The following is an 18,803-nucleotide window of genomic DNA, read 5'->3' on the forward strand; positions in this document are numbered from 1 at the left end:
TTGTTTCGTTGGTATTGAGTTCCAGCTCGTTTGGCCCGGGCTAACCCTGCCTGTAGTGATCAATGTTTTCGGGGTTGTGGCCATCGTGGCGATGTATTGCATATCTGGTGGTCATGCCCGAGACTGGTTCGTTTTTGGTCTCATGTGTTTGGCCTCCTTTTCACTTTTTTCCATCTCTCCATATGCCGGGATGCTCGGTATGCTTTGCTTCATTGCCCCATACCAGGCCTCTTGGCTCATCAACAGAAGTTAGCTTCCTATTTGTTTTTATCGGCCACTAGAACAATTACTCAGGCCTGGAAGAGCCCGTTTGTCCTTCTTCAGGGGGTGCGGGATCGTATGACCACTATGATGCTCAACGAACAGATGTTGAGTGTATGCAACGACTCCCAACGTAAATTTTTGAAAATATGGGAGCCGTGGTTTCAATATGCCTTTCCCTCACTCCCCCCGGCTAGTATGGGGATATAATGGCGTTTGGCATTGGCGTTCGTTGTTGGCGCTCTTGGACCCCTGCTTTGTTTTTTTTGTTTTTTTTCTCTTTTTCTGTTAGTTTTTGGTGTGACAGTGGACAGCTGCCTTTAGTTGTTATAGTCAGAGTTGCATTAATGTTATTGTAACTTATGTGCCATTGATAGCCCCTGCGTGGGCGTACCTTTTGCCTTGTTGGAGTTAGAGCACTGTTTTCTCTATTATGCTTTTTTTTTTTAATCAGTGCAATTGATAGCCCCTGTGTGGGCGTGTTTTGTTGCCTCTGTTTTATACTGTTTAAAATTAAAATTAATAAAAACCATTGAAATACAAAAGACAAACAATGAATACACTCCAGAGTTTCAGTTGGATTATCAACCTCAGCAAAAATCAAATGTCTCCAGTGCAACAAAATGTACACTTGGAGGACCTTTTCAATACTGCCAATGATTTGGTTCCCCCCCCCCCAGAAGATAAAATCTATCAGGGACTGAGTTCTTAGGGTGGCTACCTCTCCTATCAGCCTGTTTGGTAAAATGTCATCCTGTGCCTCGATGATTCCTTGGGCACACTGATGCTTGCACAATTTCAAACAGGTATTCTGACTCAGGGGAGGAAGCATCACCTTAGGCAGTTAATCGGGGTCTCTCCCTACATGAAGAAGAGTCTGGTGGTGGTTAAGGAAGGAGTCATTATTGAGCACAAAGGGATCCATTGTGAAGATGTCAGTGTTCGGAGAACGTAAACGTTTCACATGAAAGGTGTAGTCTCCAATGTCTTGGTGATTTTAAAAGACTTTTTTTGCCCTAACATCTCTGTTGTACAAGGTCAATGGGAAACCAGTCATGTTACAGAGTGGCTGTAGGCTACATTCAATGACAGGGCAGTACAGGCAACAGGTCAATCCCATCATGACCTGGTCAGAACTACACCTGTTAGATCTGAGGGCAGTGTACCTACCAGGCAGGCTGAATATGCAGATGAACCAACTATCCTGCAACAGATCACAAGTGGTCCCTACACCCTCAGTTTGCACGTGGGGCCTTTCCCAAATGGACCTTTTTGCATATCTAAGCAGTCACAAACTACCAAGGTTTCTGTCCCAATTTCCATACCACAGGCCAAAGGGGGTTGAATGCCCTGTTCTCACTATGGAACTGCAGCCTAGTTTATGCCTTCTCTCCACTGCTGCTCATAACGAGATTCCTGATGAGACACATCTCAGTCTTAGCCATTCTGCTCCGCTGACTGTACAGGCCGTGGTTTCCCCTAGCAGCTGATCTCGGCAAGCATGCAGCAGTTCCTCTTCTTGCTTTTCCATATCTTCTGTCACAAGGAAGGCTCATACATTAGAGCCCAAATAGGCTGGATATTTGAGCTTGGCTATTGAAATGGGGAGATTGGAAAGCCTAGGCTGTTCTTCTCAAGTGATCTCAACTTTGTTGAACGCATGAAAAACCTCTACTAATACCATTAATGCAAGTATTCGGGAGAAGTTTGTCTCCTTTTCAACCGGAAGACATATCAACCTTACCTCTCCATCAGTCTTATAGCTACAGGGGTCGATGGGTCTTTAAAGGCGGTGTTGGAGTGACAAGTTGGTGAATTATGGGTTGGGCCCATCGTAGGTATGGGTGTCCCTTCCCAATTATAAGGTCATGTTGGTAATGTGGGAGTTCATTGGCTGTATCTGGGACTATGTAACTGTAGTATTGTCCCCGAGGCGGTGTAGTAGCGGCTGGGGGCCTTTCATTGGGTATTAGATACAGCCGCGTTTGTGATGGGAGTAATGGTGCCTTCGAAGATCTTGGACCCGGTTTGGGATCATACTGTCAGGTATCAACTACGTTTACTGTAAGAAATGTTATATTGAGTTATGGTAAATAAATGGCTGCTATGGCCGGTTTTTACACCAGAAAGAGAGTCGCGTGTTTATTTGGGTGGGGAAGGTTTTGAAGGGTGGTGGTGTTTTTATGCGGCAATTTCTGCAGTGACAAAGACTAAGTGGACAGAAGAGCTATTGGTGATAACAGCTTCTCAGAGCAGTGCTTAAAATTCGCCTTTTACGTGTAGCCGGGTTTGGTGGGAGATGAACACCCTGAAACCTCACATATTAAAGTTTCAGGAGACCCATTTTACTGCAGGGTCAGTGCCCAAATTACCTATAAATCTTTACCACCACTGGTTTCAGAGCCCCTCTCCAATCAAACAGGCAAAAAAGATAACTACTGTCATTCAAAAGATCTGAAGAGCATGTAGAAGACCTGGATGAAATATTTATAATGGTTAAAGGGTCTTTACATGGCAGCCCACTTAATCCGGTCAATGTTTATGTTCCTAACTCCAGTCAGGTGGCCTTAGTAAAGTACAGGAGTTGTTCACTGGTTTCTTGATTATGGGTGGGGATTTCAATCTCTGTATGGATCCCAGTATGGACTCTTCTTCCAATAGGGCCACCCTGACCACAGCAGCTAAGAAGAACCTCTCAAATACTTTCAGGGACTATGATTGGTGAACTGATGGCACATTTTACTCCTACTTTTCGCAAGTCCACCAGTTGCATTGCCGCCTGGATCTGTTCTTGGGGGACCAAGACTTCTTAGAATATTCTCCACAACCCTATTATGCTCTTGGACCACGCTCCTTTGGAACTGATTATTGCACCCTTGTGCCATGAGCACAGGCCATGGATGTGGCGCCTTAATGAGAACCTTCTGGATGATGTAGCCATGGCAGGTATGGTTTGTACCACTTTACAGCAGTAATTCCAGGAAGAAAAAGCATAATTCTGATATCCAAAATTTATTGTCACAAATAGCTGACCTGTCCCTTTGACATAAGCAGGGCAGAGACCCAGAAACAGGCAACCAATTATACTGTAGGCCCTGTGAAAACAGTTGCATCTCTCCTAGATGCTCATACTCAAAGGAAACTGTGTTTTGTTGCTAGAGCCCTTACACGAAAATCTGCATCCCCACGGACAGGTGAAAAATTGCATTTTCCTTCTCAGATTGCCAATTGTTTCTGTGATTTTTACCACTCTCTATAATCTGTGAGAAGAATAGGAGGAAGCCAGGGGGTGACAAGGTGCCCAGATAGAGGCATATGTGGAAGAGGTTAATTGTCCATGCCTGTCTCCCCAGTCCTCCCTGGACAGGGAGTAGCATAGCACACAGGAGGTACTCCAAACAACTAAAAGCATGCCCTTCGGAAAGAGCCCAAGGCTGGATGGCCTTACTTATTTGCTAAAAGTTGGACCTTCTCTTGCCACGTTTGACATCATGCCTTGACTTACTGACTAAAAATGGCCACATCCCACCCAAAACCCTGTGGGCACATATCACAGTACTGCCCAAGGAAGGTTAAAACCCGGCACTTTGCCAGAGCTACCACCCAATCTCCCTACTAAACTTGGACATTAAGATATTGGCTAAGATCTTGTGATCTGGCTTACTGTTTAGAGAGAGAATTGGCACACATGTCATTTTGCTATTAAGTCAAGAAGTTCCATTTTGGTCTCATCTGACCAGAGCCCCTTCTTCCACACGTTTGCTGTGCCCCCCATATGGCTTCTCACAAACTTCAAACAGGACTTCTTATGGCTTTCTTCCAACAATGGCTTTCTTCTTGCCACTCTTCCATAAAGGCCAGATGTGTGGAGTGCACGACTAATAGTTGTCCTGTGGACAGATTCTCCCACCTGAGCTGTGGATCTCTGCAGCTCCTCCAGAGTTCCCATGGGCCTCTTGGCTGCTTCTCTGATTAATGCTCTCCTTGCCCAGCCTGTCAGTTTAGGTGGACGGCCATGTCTTGGTAGGTTTGCAGTTGTGCCATACTCTTCCCATTTTCGGATGATGGATTGAGCAGTGCTCTGTGAGATGGTCAAAGCTTGGGATATTTGTTTATAACCTAACCCTGCTTTAAACTTCTCCACAAATTTATCCTTGACCTGTGTGGTGTGTTCCTTGGCCTTCATGATGCTGTTTGTTCACTAATGTTTTCTAACAAACCTCTGAGGGCTTCACAGAACAGCTATATTTACAGTTGCAGGAAAAAGTATGTGAACCCCTTGGGATTACGTGGAGTTTTGCATGAATTGGGCATAAAATGTGCTCTGAACGTCATCTAAGTCACAACAATAGAAGAACACAGTCTGCTGAACATAATACTACACAAACATTAAATGTAGCCATGGTTTAATTGCACATAACATGTAAAAATTCACAGTGCAGGGAGGAAAAAGTATGTGAGGCCCTAGCTTAATGACTTCTCCCAGAGCTAATTGGAGCCAGGAGTGAGCCAACCTTGACTCCAATCAGTGTGATGATATTGGATGTGTTGCTGACAGCTGTCCTGCCCTTAAAAAACACACACCTGTTTTGGGTTTACTGGTTTCAAGAAGCACTATCTGATGTGAACCATGCCTCGCAGAAAAGAGCTCTCAGAAGACCTACGATCAAGAATTGTTGACTTGCATGAAGCTGGAAACGGTTACAAAAGTATCTCCAAAAGCCTTGATGTTCATGTGTCCACGGTAAGACAGACTGTCTACAAATGGAGAAAGTTTAGCACTGTTGCTACTCTCCCTAGGCGCGGTCGTCCTGTAAAAATGACTGCAAGAGCACAGCGCAGAATGCTGCATGAGGTAAAGAAGAATCCCAGAGTGTCAGCTAAAGACCTACAGAAATCTCTGGCACATGCTAACATTTTTGTTGACACATCTACAATAAGGAAAACATTAAACAAGAATGGAGTACATGGGAGGACACCACGGAGGAAGCCATTGCTGTCCAAAAAGAATATTGCAGCACGTTTGAAGTTTGCAGAAGAGCATCTGGATGTTCCACAGCACTACTGGCAAAATATACTGTGGACAGATGAAACCAAGATTGAGTTGTTTGGGAAGAACACACAACACTATGTGTGGAGAAAAAAGGCACAGCACACCAACATCAAAACCTCATCCCCACTGTGAAACATGGCGGAGGGAGCATCATGGTTTAGGGCTGCTTTGCTGCCTCAGGGCCTGGACGGATTGTTGTCATTGATGGGAAAATGAATTCCAGAGTTTATCAAGACATTTTGCAGGAAAACGTATGACCGTCTGTCCGCCAACTGAAGCTCCGCAGAGGATGGGTGATGCAACAGGACAATGACCCAAAGCATACAAGTAATTCAACAAAACAATGGCTGCAACAGCACAGAATACGCCTTCTGGAGTGGCCCAGTCAGAGTCCTGACCTCAACCCGATTGAAATGCTGTGGCATGACCTTAAGAGAGCGATTCACACCAGACATCCCAAGAATATTGCTACACTGAAACAGTTTTGTGAAGAGGAGCGGTCCAAAATGACTCCAGATCGTTGTGCAGGTCTGATCTGCAACTACAGGAAACGTTTGCTTGAGGTTATTGCTGCCAAAGGAGGGTCAACCAGTTATTAAGTCCAAAGGTTCACATACTTTTTCCTCCCTGCACTGTGAATGTTTACATGTTATGTGCAATTAAACCATGGCAACATCTAATGTTTGTGTAGTATTATGTTCAGCAGACTGTGTTCTTCTATTGTTGTGACAAAGATGACGTTCAGAGCACATTTTATGCCCAATTCATGCAAAACTCCACGTAATCCCAAGGGGTTCACATACTTTTTCTTGCAACTGTATACTGAGATTACATGACACGCAGGGGGAATCTGTTTACTAATTAGGTGACTTCTGAAGGTAATTGGCTCCACTAGATTTTAGTTAGGGGTATCAGAGTAAAGGGGGCTGAATACAAATGCATGCCACACTTTTCACAGATTTGTAAAAAAAAATTTAAAAACCATTTTTCATTTTCCTTCCACTTCACAATTATGTGCCACTTTGTGTTGGTCAATCACATCCGATCCCAATAAAAGACATTGATGTTTTTGTTGCAACATGACAAAATGTGGAACATTTCAATGGGGAAGAAGGCTTTTTCAAGGGACTGTAGTTATCTATACAGATTATCCTATCTGAAGGTGGCGAACTTCCCTTTATTCAGCATTCCTGTACTGAACCGTACTGTATTTCTGTATTTTAATTTTCATCCAGAGCATTGTTTTCTGTTGTTTTTCATTACCTGTACGTTTGGAAAACAAAATAAAGATTTTACAAAAAGAAAAAAAACCTCACCCTGCCTCTTACTAACTAAACTGGGGGGATTTGTACTGTCCTGGCATTTTAAGGGCCTCAAGAAATGAGATGGTCCCCCAGTACATCAGGATTGATCGATTTTCAAATATACAATATCCCATAGGTTGCAGAGACTAGAACTTTCACACAAACCAGTCAATATACACTTATTGGGATTTTTTTTCCCAAAGACTTGTAGCAGACTACTGTATATTTTTTACCTAAATTTATGAAGAAATAATTTTTTTTTTATTAGATATGTTTTATAACAGCAGAAAATATTGTATTTTTTTCCCAACATTTTTTGGTCTTTTTCGTTTATATATATTAAAAGATAAAAAACACAATGGTGATCAAATACCACCAAAAGAAAGCTCTATTTGTGCGAAAAAAATTATATAAATTTAATTTGGGTGCAGCGTTGCATGACCGTGCAATTGCCAGTTAAAGTGGTGCGGTGCTGAATAGCAAAAAAATGTTCTGGTCATGAAGGGGGTAAAACCTTCTGGAGGTCAACTGGTTAAAAATAGACCTCTAAGTGTGAAATCTCCCACCACAAAATGTACTCAGCCAATGAAAGGTGATGACTCCATTTTTATTCTTCTCCTGCCATCAATGGCCAACCCGGTCCCACACTTCATCCATGTCTTTGGTGACCTCTGATCTCCTTATGAACTGTTTCTTCCATGATGAAGATCAGCCATGGAGTATATCTGAGGTGTATATCAGGGTCTGCTTCTTCCCCACATGAGAGCTGGGATGTGCAGCAACATTCATCTAGAAGACATTTCCCGCACTCAAGGCACTAATACACCTCCAGGGTGGTGTGGGACCCCTCATGTACAGGAAGGCAGGACTTCAGTGAGGAACATTTCCCTCACTCAGGACAGGAAAGTGACTTCTCCCCCATGTGCAAATTCTGGTGTCTGTAAAAAGTAGACTTGTCTGAAAAACATTTCCCGCACTCGGGACAGGAATACGGTTTCTCCCCCGTGTGCAATCTTTGATGACTGTAAAGATTGGACTTCCCTGAAAAACATTTCCCGCACACCGGACAAGAGTATGGTTTTTCCCCCGTGTGAGACCTCTTATGTATGACAAGATCTGATTTTTGAACAAAACATTTCCCGCACTCAGAACAGGAATATGGCTTTTCCCCTGTGTGAGACCTTTCATGTTTCATAAGTTGTGATTTTTGTGGAAAACATTTCCCGCACTCAGGACAGGAATACGGCTTCTCACCCGTGTGCAGTCTCTCATGTTTTTGAAGACCCGACTTCCCTGAAAAACATTTCCCGCACTCCTGACAAGAGTATGGTTTTTCCCCCGTGTGAGACCTCTTATGTATGACAAGATCTGATTTTTGAACAAAACATTTCCCGCACTCAGAACAGGAATACGGCTTCTCACCCGTGTGCAATCTCTGATGTTTTTGAAGACTGGACTTCTTTGAAAAACATTTTCCGCACTTAGGACAAGAATATGGCTTCTCACCTGTGTGAGATCTTATATGATCATTAAGGCGGGATTTAAAATTGAAACCTTTCCCACACTCAGTACAGGAGAGCCTTTTCTCTGTTGGAAGGCCGGCCCGGTCCCGCACAGTCTGAGGTTCCTCAGGATACGAAGAATCCGATGGTCCATCTACACTGGGTGGTGCCGGATGGACATTGGAGGGAGCCGGGTTTTCTCCTGGACTATACTGTGTGATGTCCTCATCTTCTACTTTCCAGTCTGGAGACAAAGTGAGACAATCCTCGGAGGTTTTCCTCATCTCCCGGCCATGGACTAAAATACAAAGACAAAGAGGATTACTAGACAGGAGCTGATTGGTTCCCCCAAACCAGGACTCCGCCCACACCAGGCAGCTTGGTCTCTGAGGAGCTTACAATTCCACCCTCAAGGGAACTAGGAAATGGCTCCTCTGATCTCCTACCAGGTCATTTCTTTATTCATGGACCTTAGTCAGAGAGTGAGGAAACAACCAGAACTGTCTTTTATAGGAGGGACAGTGATGAGGGGATTATAGGACGAGGGTCCCCTCCCCCTCTATCACTCATCGCCATCTTCCCAACACAAGAAGTACTGCACTTCCTTATTTAGTCCATGATTTAGTCATGAAGAACAGCGGGGCTGAGCCCCACCAGAGGTCAGAGAGTGAGGATGGGGGGAGAACAACCAAGATAAAGACTGGACTGATCCTGAAGACCACCATCATTGCGGTATTGACTCCTCCCTCATTATCACTTTCTGTTTAAGGGTCCAAAGTAGGAGGATGTTATCACATTATTATCACCATGTAAAAGTCTGTGCTCCAATCACATCATCCGATATAAAATGTCCAGCTGGTAGGAAATGGGTGTAACAAAAGAGAATCCATATTATGTGTATATATAGCAGTGGGGGGAGGGGGGAGAGCAGAAGTCAGGACTATGGAATATTTAGCATAATGTGTAGGCTTAGGACTACATATTGTGAAATGTATATCATATAGTGTTAGGAGTCAGGACTATTTGTATTTGGTAATCTTTGGTAGCAAAATGTTTCCTGTAGACAAGTTGCAGAGATCCCACACCGCTGCCTCCCATCTCCTGAGACTGCACTCAGTGACTTGGGTCTGAGACTATACAGACATATCCCTCCACCCGGCACAGCCAGCAGATAACAGAGCAAGGAACCCTGGGAGAATTGTTCTGTCAGAGATCCTGCTAGACCCGGGCATGGGGAAAAGACCCAACACATACCCCAGGTGCCTAGGTTGAGCAACATTTTGCTGCCAGCTGAACCCCAGAATCTCCATCAATCCAGTCTAGATACATAAATTGTGTCTGCAGCACAGAGAAGGAAGATTATCCGAGAGAAATCCAGGAATACAGGACGGGGAACACAGCTCAGGAAAGTGACCAGGGGATTACAGGCTGATATCACCCAGTCCCCGCCCTACTCTGGACCAATCAGTGAGCAGTATGGGTGGAGGAATGGATTTAGTGTTCATGACCCACCTGTGCTGATCTCTGTAGGAGTGTCCTCCTCTTTGAATGTCCTCATCATTCCATCCTCCTCCATAGACTGCTGATCATCCCTCACATACGTCTCTTCTTCTTCTGTTTTAACCTCAACTTTTATATCTATCAGATCTTTACCCTAAACCAAGAAAGAGAGAGAAATATCATATATAAAATATCTCTTCCTTAACATCAACTTTAGGGTCTCTCAGGTTTCCACTCTGAATATATAATAAATTGACATAAATGGTAACAATGCAGATAATGTACAGATCCTAATGATACTATCAGTGATTGTTCCTCATCTACCTGATGATGGTGAGGGATGGTGTGACCTTCCTGTGTGGAATCCCGGGAATACAGAGGACGGGGACATCTCTCTGGTGGGTTCCCATGACTGGATCCATCTACCTGATGATGGTGAGGGATGGTGTGACCTTCCTGTGTGGAATCCCGGGAATACAGAGGACAGGGACATCTCTCTGGTGGGTTCCCATGACTGGATCCATCTACCTGATGATGGTGAGGGATGGTGTGACCTTCCTGTGTGGAATCCCGGGAATACAGAGGACGGGGACATCTCTCTGGTGGGTTCCCATGACTGGATCCATCTGTAGGAAACACACACACTGACTGAATCCATTGTTTCTATGTGTTTATCAGATGATGGGGGATCTAGGTGGATCCTCCGTACTGCTCTCTCCTTTACAATAAAGTCTCCTCTTACCCGGTGATGTGAGGGGCGGCTGATTGTCCATCATGACGTCCTTGTAGAGATCCTTGTGTCCTTCTAAATACTCCCACTCCTCCATGGAGAAATAGACAGTGACACCCTGACACCTTATAGGAACCTGACACACACAATGATACAGTCACCATCCAGACACATCCCTTGTCTGTTACTGGAGAATGTCCCAGAATTCCCGGCACCGCTCACCTCTCCTGTCAGCAGCTCCATCATCTTCTTGGTGACTTCTAGAATCTTCTGCATGTTGTGTCTCTCAGGTTTTAGGGAGTCACATGGAGGCACTGTGATGGTCATATGATCACCTGACTTCAGAAGAGGAAATCTCTGTATAGAGGAACCAATAGGAATATCATGTTAGAATCCCAGAATCCTCCTCACCTCTCCGGTCAGGTCTGTGTTTTATTAATAGAGATAAGAGTGATGTCATGTGACCTCCCAGAATCCTCCTCACCTCTCCGGGTCAGGTCTGTGTTTTATTAATAGAGATGAGAGTGATGTCATGTGACCTCCCAGAATCCTCCTCACCTCTCCGGTCAGCAGGTAGATGATCTCCAGGCTGAGGTTTAGTATCTTCTCAGTCATGTGACTCCGGTCCTCCTCCATCCTCATTGGTGCCATCATGTGATCTATACAGGTCTCCTTGTAGACGGATAACTTTGGGAAATGAAAGTAAGAATGATTTGGATGGTATTGGTCACACAATAATAGGATGTGGATGTGAGGGGGGAATAGGAGGGTTGCTGGACATTTTAGAACTACTCCCCCCATGGGAACACATTTAGTCTATGGATAAGATAATACTTTATTGTTATTGGATATATATATTTATAGAAAAAAAAGCAGTTCCCAATACAATCACACATAATACACATGTGCATGATGCAATTTTTTTTTCATTTGGGATGCATTTGTTCATTGAAGAACTTTGTTTCATCATATTTGTTACGTTGAACAGATTTGTTTTTGGAATTCATAACTCATTCATTTCATAACTTCAGCATTCGTTTTGTGTATACGTTGGTCAGAGTGGATTAAAATATTTAGCATTTTTTCCAAAAGATTGCTATATATTCTATATATTATTGAGTTGGATGGATTCGATATTGTTGGATGCCAGTCCAACCCCAATAGAAAAGGCGTGAGTTAATTGGACAATATAAACTGGTGTAATGTGCATCCAAAGTAACGAATGCAACAAGTTTTGGATCCATTCATTTTCTGAATCCAAATTATCGAACAAATTTGAAAATTGAATTAATTTCCCCCATAGGCCCAAACTACTATCGCATCATGTGACTTCATCTGAATTAAACAAATTCATTTGTTCTTTTTGGATTCATTGCCATTCGTTTCTGTGTCCATTAATGAAATGAATGAATCGAAATGCACATTTAACACATCCATACTTCCTAACACCCGGCCACATACTGTATATTAAAGTGATTCTAAATGGTTTTAATTAACCATTTGACGCCCGGCCTATGGCCGAATGGCGTCCGTAAAAATGTATTAGCTTTCCAGGAGGTCACCATATGGCGTCCTCCCGCACATGCGCAGTTCACACGCTTGCAGAGCCGCGCAGCAGTGCGATCTGTCACCGACCGATGACAGATCTGAGTACCGGCCCCCGTTGCCGGTACCATGTGACCTGCTGTGACCAATCACAGCAGGTCACATGACAGTTGTATACAATGGATGGCTTCATTCATGCCATCCATTGTATACTAGTGTCTAGCTGTGAATGGTCACAGCGATCACATGCACATGTCATGTGATTAGCTGTGGCCAAATCACAGCTAAGCACAAAAAAAAACAAAAAAAACCCTGATTGAATCGATTTCATTCAGGTAAATGCTTGCTTATAGCAAAGTAATTCTTTGCTATAAACAAATTGTGTAAAAAAAAAAAATACTGATCACTTCCCCAAAGTAGTACTATGGTAACATTGTACTACTTTGGACATAGTGAAATATGAAAAAAAAATCCTAAAAAATAGAAACTACAAGTCCCATGATGCCTTGCAAGACTCTGACAGCCACAGGCAAGGCTTGCAGAGGCATGATGGGACTTGTAGTCTTCAACAGCTGGAGGGCCATAGTTTGGAGACCCCTGGTTTAGTAGACCATATTACTAGAATTTATCTCCACAATGAGGAGAATGTTCCGTCCCCGGAAGTGGGGGAATGTTGTGCCCCTGAAGGGGTTAATCTGGGTTCCCACACTATATATGTGTGTATCATCATCTGCTGGAGATAAAAGACGTCACAGTGACTATGGAGGAAGAGGATGGACGTGACTATGGAGGAAGAGGACGGACGTGACCATGGAGGAAGAAGACGGACGTGACCATGGAGGAAGAGGACGGACGTGACTATGGGGGAAGAGGACGGACGTGACCATGGGGGAAGAGGACAGACGTGACTATGGAGGAAGAGGACGGACGTGACTATGGGGGAAGAGGACGGACGTGACTATGGAGGAAGAGGACGGACGTGACTATGGGGGAAGAGGACGGACGTGACTATGGGGGAAGAGGACGGACGTGACTATGGGGGAAGAGGACGGACGTGACTATGGGGGAAGAGGACGGACGTGACTATGGGGGAAGAGGACGGACGTGACTATGGGGGAAGAGGACGGACGTGACTATGGAGGGAGAGGACGGACGTGACTATGGGGGAAGAGGACGGACGTGACTATGGAGGAAGAGGACGGACATGACGGGGGGTTACTGGCTGTAAATAGGAAATAAACTCTTATTACCTCCTCTGCTGCCACTTCCAACAACGTCTTCTCTCTACCTATGTATGGAACTTCCTGAGTGTACCTGACATCACTTCCTGTGTGTACCTGACATCACTTCCTGTCTGTATTCCATAGATATTTCCTGCCTGGGTAGCAGTAAGATCACCGCCTTGTGGAGCTCAGAGGAACTGTACCCCAAAGATACGTCTCGTAGAGGTCGATTTAATAAGACTGTAGGGTGCAAAATCTGGTGCGGCTCTGCATAGAAACCAGTCAGCTTCCAGTATTTTTTGCCAAGGCTTAAGTGAACAAGTTGAAGATAGAAGCTGATTGGATACCATGCACATCTGTACCAGATTTTTGCATTCTCCAGTTTTAGTAAATCAACCCCATTGTGTGACCCCGGCCTTGTGCTGGGTGTATGAACTGTAGATCCTTATAGAGGGGTCACCTCCACTCCCACCAAGGGGGACAGAAATATATGACTGCCTAGTCCAGCCTTTCTCAGCCAGGGGTCCTCCAAAGGTTTCTAGGGGTTCCTTGTGCACTGAACTATTTTTGTCTCTCAGTAACAATTTCATGGCAATGAAAGAATGTCCTTCTCCTACTGACTACTGATATAAGGGATCCTTCTCTCATTGGTGACCAATAAACAGACCACGTGGAATGAGCTCCAAGTTTGGACTGAACCTATGTTTGAACAGAATTTACCTTGACTAGGTGGATCCCTTTTAGAACATGCGTGCGCACAAAATGCATCAGCAGGAGCCTACTTGCTGACGTCACGCCGCCTCGTCCACAGGATGGTCTGGCGGCCATCTTTGTAAGTGCTTTTTATCCATTGATGATTTTATGCTCCACGTGGTTGCTATCTTTTTAATAAAACATACTACACTATATGATATTGTCTCCGGGCTTGGTCTATGAGCTTGCCCTCTAGGAGGAATCCCTTTCCGTGGTTCACCGTGGGCTGGAAATGGAGACTTGGCTACTCCATATTTGATTGTTGATTTGGTGTATCACCGGCTTCTGGAGAGATCCCACCTTCAACCGTGTCACCGGCAGGAGGAACAAGCAGGAACACCCCTTTGTGTCATCCCGCTCTGGGCTTGCTTGCTACTTACTTCTGGTGAGTGCATTATGGTGTAGGTGCAGTGCGGAAGTGTCAGGAATGGACTCAGCACTGGTGGTGGGACTCACCTGCCGTGTGGGCTGCAGTACCAGGGCTGACCAGCGGGTGCTCTCAGCAGCCAGAAGCTCACTCCTGCAATCGGTCAACACCTGGGGCTGATTGCAGGAGGTGTATTTAAGGAATGGCCAGACCTGCAGTCAGTGCCTTGGTGTATGTTTCCCATGAGCCCCTGTACCTGGTATCCTGTGTTCCTGCCTATCTGCCTAGTTGCTGACCCTGCTTTGATCCTGACCTCTGCTGACCGTCTCCTGTTGAACCCCTGGCTTGCCTGACCATCCTTCTGCCTGATCCTCTGTACCGCGCTGCCCGTGAGTTACTGAACCCGGCTTGTGACCCTGACTATTCTCTGCCTGCTCCTCCGGTACCTCACTGCCCGCACGTTGCTGACCTGGCCTGCCTGACTATGCCTGACGCTACCCAGACGATCCATCCATCCCGCACAATTCCAGTCACTACTGTCCAAACCTGCCAGCCCCTTCACATCAGGCTTTCCCCCGGTACATACCCTCGGCGGACCCCTCTACCACAGTTGGGTGCACTCAGGGGCCACGACCTGGTCTCAGTCCTGCGCCAAGTCCATCCCCACCATCAGGGGCTCTGTTGAAAAGGCAGACTGGGGCTTAGACTCCGCACCCTGGGGAATCCTGTTCTGTGGGTCACTAGAGATCCCGCCGGGCGGTGCCTGACAGTAACTTACGGCCCGCCTGATCATTCCACCTCTCCAGCCCTGACTACGCCTGTGTTCCTGAAGCCTGCTACTTCCCTGTGTCAGTCCACACATTTCTGGTCATACCCGGATCCCTAACAGGAAGTCACAGAAGTCACTACATTTTGTTGATTTTATCACATCTCTATTTTTGGGACTATTATGATATTTAGAGGACTTATATATTTTCATTTGTTATACCGTCCATGATGTTTCTTTATTAAAAAGATAGCAACCACATGGAGCATAAAATCAATGGATAAAAAGCACTTAGAAAGATGGCCGCCAGACCATCTCGTGGACACAGCGGCGTGACGTCAGCACATAGGCTCCTTCTGATGCGTTTCGTGCGCACGCGCGTTCTCAAAGGGATCCACCTGAAGGTGCAGTGCGGAAGTCACAGAAGTCACTACATTTTGTTGATTTGATCACATCTCTATTTTTGGGACTATTATGATATTTAGAGGACTTACATATTTTCATTTGTTATACCTTCCATTTTGTTTCTTCATTGGAGTATTCACAATTCCCATTTTCTTTTTTATGATGTTTCCTTTCTCTTTTACGATTACACGGGTCATCATTGATTATAACACACATTTTTGTTAGCACTGCACATTGATATTATAGTGTTTTGTTTTGGTGGAGACAGAGGGTTTGCCACGTTGTGCTAGCTGCTTGACTTTTTCCTGTTTTGTCTTGCGCTCCCCATTTATTCTTTGATTATACAGAATTTGGCTTGTTTGGGGAAGTCAGTGAACAATTGAACTAAATGGGTATTCAACAAAGTTGAACCTCCAGTTGCAGTATTACTACTGCAGCTTCTTGCTCAAGCTGGTTGATAGGGCGTCAGTGGCTGCAGGCACCGGTACACCTAGTGATTTACCCCCCAACCCATTCAGTTGTCAACTGGGGCTGACAGATGAATGTAAAAAAAAATTGCATGTGGCCCCCAACAAATTCATACTAGACTCTTCAGGACTGGTACGGGTGTTAAGAGGGAACCCTATGCAAAAAGAAAAAAGGGTGAGGTACCAAAAATACATACCAGACCCTCATCTGTGCATGGAGCCTGGATACCCAAGAAAGGGTGGAGAGTGAGGGTGCCCCCTCCTGAACCATGCCAGACCACATGTCCTCAACATAGGGAGAGTATCCAGCCAAGTTCATTCACTACTGGTTGGAAAAGTACAATACATGTATCCTGGAATCTGTACAACATATGGCATCAGCAACTTTTTATCGGTCTGCACAAAAAGGGAGTGAGATTGGACCTCTAGTCAATGTTGACTAGTTATGAGGCAAACTGCTCTGGGTTTGGTTTGATGCCGGACCCTATTGAAATCAATGGGAGCTAAATCTGTCAAATTACAAATGTCCGTTTTCTGAGCTAATAGACAAGTGGATGTAAAAAAAAACAACTTTGGGAGGGGAGGTGGGCACTACCCTGGGGAACATGTACCAATGCAAATACTTTACAAATTCCATGTGGACAGGAGCAGTAATTTTTTTAGCACTGACATTTACAAAGGATAAAAGAGTTTTAAATTGTGGGTAAATGATATTTCCCTCCCAGCTTCATTTTTTAAGGAAAAAAGGGCAAACAGACCAAAGGGTCCCCGAAAATATGTAGCAGACCCCTAATGGTGGTTAAAAGCGTGCTTTTGACATTGGTCACTCAGATCTTTTTCAGTCCTGCTCCTTCACACTCCATAAACATCTAAGACACAGGTGTCAAACACAAGGCCTGCGAGCCGAATCCGGCCCTCCAGGCCATTTCATGTGGCCCTTGCACCTCTCCTGCAGGTACCCCCTTGCCTCAGTCCCCACCTTGTCTCAGCAGTCAGTAGCAGAGAGGAGAACAGAACTCCTCCGCCAAATCCTGTACCTCTCAGTGCTGCTGCAGCACCCCCTCATCTCTGCCTTCTCTGGTCTCAGCATTCAGCAGACTCTGGTAACTGACTCCACTCCTCCTCTGATCCTCCTCCAGACCCTGCACTTTCTGCTTTCCAGCTCTGCCCCCAAATGGCGTGCACGGTGATGTTAGGGAGGGTGGGCAATTCCTGACATCTACATCTGATGTAATGGGGGGTGCTCTGGACATCTAGTCTTACAGATGCAACCGGCCATTTGAGGGCAATCATAATACTGATATGGCCTGCGGTGAAATGGAGTTTGACAACCTTGATCTAAGAGGTCTGAAAAGCTTTATACACAACCAAATGAGGACAGCCCTTCCTTGAAAGCTTCTAGGCATCAATCCAGCCACCTTTGCTGATCGAGGAAAAGATCCAGGAAGAGGCATCACTCTTCCTTGTCTTCCGAACATTCCTATCGACCAAGTGGCAATGCCCAACAATTTAGTCTGTATAGACTGCCTGGGTGATTATTTTGGGCTGACAAGGAGCAGGAGAGTCCAGGTAGCATCAAGCAGGTGATGCAAGACTCCATCTAAGAGTTTGTTGCAGCTCTCTCAAGGCAGGATCCTTCTCAGGCCTCTGCCAGGAGGTACCTCAAGCAGATCAGCTGGGCCTCACTTTCTTCCATTGCTCATCCTCTGGCTTTGATTCCTCCAAGGAGCAGGCGAGTCCACGTATCATCAAGCAGGTGATGAGGGACTCCAACTCAGAGTTTGCTGTAGCTCTCCCAAGGCAGGATCCCTCTCAGGCCTCTGCCAGGAGGTACCTCAAGCAGATCAGCTGGGCCTCACTTTCTTCCATTGCTCATCCTCTGGCTTTGATTATCCAAGGAGCAGGAGAGTCCACGTATCATCAAGCAGGTGATGAGGGACTCCATCTCAGAGTTTGCTGTAGCTCTCCCAAAGCAGGATCCCCCTCAGGCCTCTGCCAGGAGGTACCTCAAGCAGATCAGCTGGGCCTCACTTTTTTCCATTGCTCATCCTCTGGCTTTGATTCCTCCAAGGAGCAGGAGAGTCCACGTATCATCAAGCAGGTGATGAGGGACTCCATCTCAGTGTTTGCTGTAGCTCTCCCAAGGCAGGATCCCTCTCAGGCCTCTGCCAGGAAGTACCTCAAGCAGATCAGCTGGGCCTCACTTTCTTCCATTGGACATTCTCTGGCTTTGATTCTTCCTCCCATTTAAGAGCCAATGGAAGATTATGACCATTCTTCATTAGATGGTGAGGAATCAGAGTAGTTAGGATTTAGTTTTGTGTTTGTGCACCTGTAATTTCAGGCAGTTAAACAATCTATTGGTAAGGAGCAATTTGATCTCCCAAAAAAAGTCTAGTTGTTTCACTTTTCTTCAAAAGTGATGTTTTTTTCCCCTTTATGGAGTAAATAAATAATTTTGATTACTCAGGAGTAGCAGAAGACAGGGAGAAGGTATTCACTGAACCATCTGAGTCAATTATACCCCTTGCAGGGTATAAACAATTGCAGAATGACTAGGTAGATTTTCCTAACAGTTCTGTTAAGCACAGAGGAACCAACTATAATCTACATATCCTAGCACCTATCTAGGAGGCAGCTACATTCACCCCCTGCCAAAAATAGGCCATGTCCTCACTGGCCTGGACATAGTCCCCTATAAAACTTTTTACAAAAAGCGTAAGCAGAGTATCCCACAAACTTGGAGGGGGAAAAGGGAACTAATACATGTACAGGACCAATGTGGCCAGTAAATGCAAATAAATTAGTGGTGCAATAAATTGGCTGTACAGATACAGTGGATATAAAAAGTCTACATACCCCTGTTAAAATGTCAAGTTTCTCTAATGTAAAAAATGAGACAAAGATAAATAATTTCAGAACTTTTT

General features: G+C 45.1%; 1 protein-coding gene and 1 long non-coding RNA gene across 2 annotated transcripts; both read right to left on the minus strand.

Annotated features, from left to right (window-relative positions):
- Positions 1 to 6,841: 6,841 nt before the first annotated feature.
- LOC149429890 (uncharacterized) lies at positions 6,842 to 8,408 on the minus strand. The gene has a single exon (XM_089666329.1). It carries the CDS (start codon positions 8,402 to 8,404, stop codon positions 7,508 to 7,510), a length of 897 nt encoding a protein of 298 aa, XP_089522455.1. The 5' UTR covers positions 8,405 to 8,408; the 3' UTR covers positions 6,842 to 7,507.
- A 2,173-nt stretch (positions 8,409 to 10,581) lies between these two features.
- Positions 10,582 to 13,213, minus strand: LOC149429891 (uncharacterized). Its single transcript, XR_016310078.1, has 3 exons — positions 13,146 to 13,213; positions 10,909 to 11,037; positions 10,582 to 10,707 (listed from the first exon to the last, which is right to left on the minus strand). It is a non-coding gene; the product is annotated as an uncharacterized LOC149429891 (long non-coding RNA).
- Positions 13,214 to 18,803: the final 5,590 nt, after the last annotated feature.

The sequence above is a fragment of the Staurois parvus genome, unplaced genomic scaffold (genome assembly GCF_062004578.1).
Source record: "Staurois parvus isolate SC_StPar_1 unplaced genomic scaffold, SC_StPar_1.0 ptg002686l, whole genome shotgun sequence".
Lineage (NCBI taxonomy): Eukaryota > Metazoa > Chordata > Amphibia > Anura > Ranidae > Staurois > Staurois parvus.

Bases quoted from the DNA above. Each gene is read 5' to 3' on its own strand.
- LOC149429890 (XM_089666329.1), bottom strand. From the start codon at position 8,404: ATGAGGAAAACCTCCGAGGATTGTCTCACTTTGTCTCCAGACTGGAAA.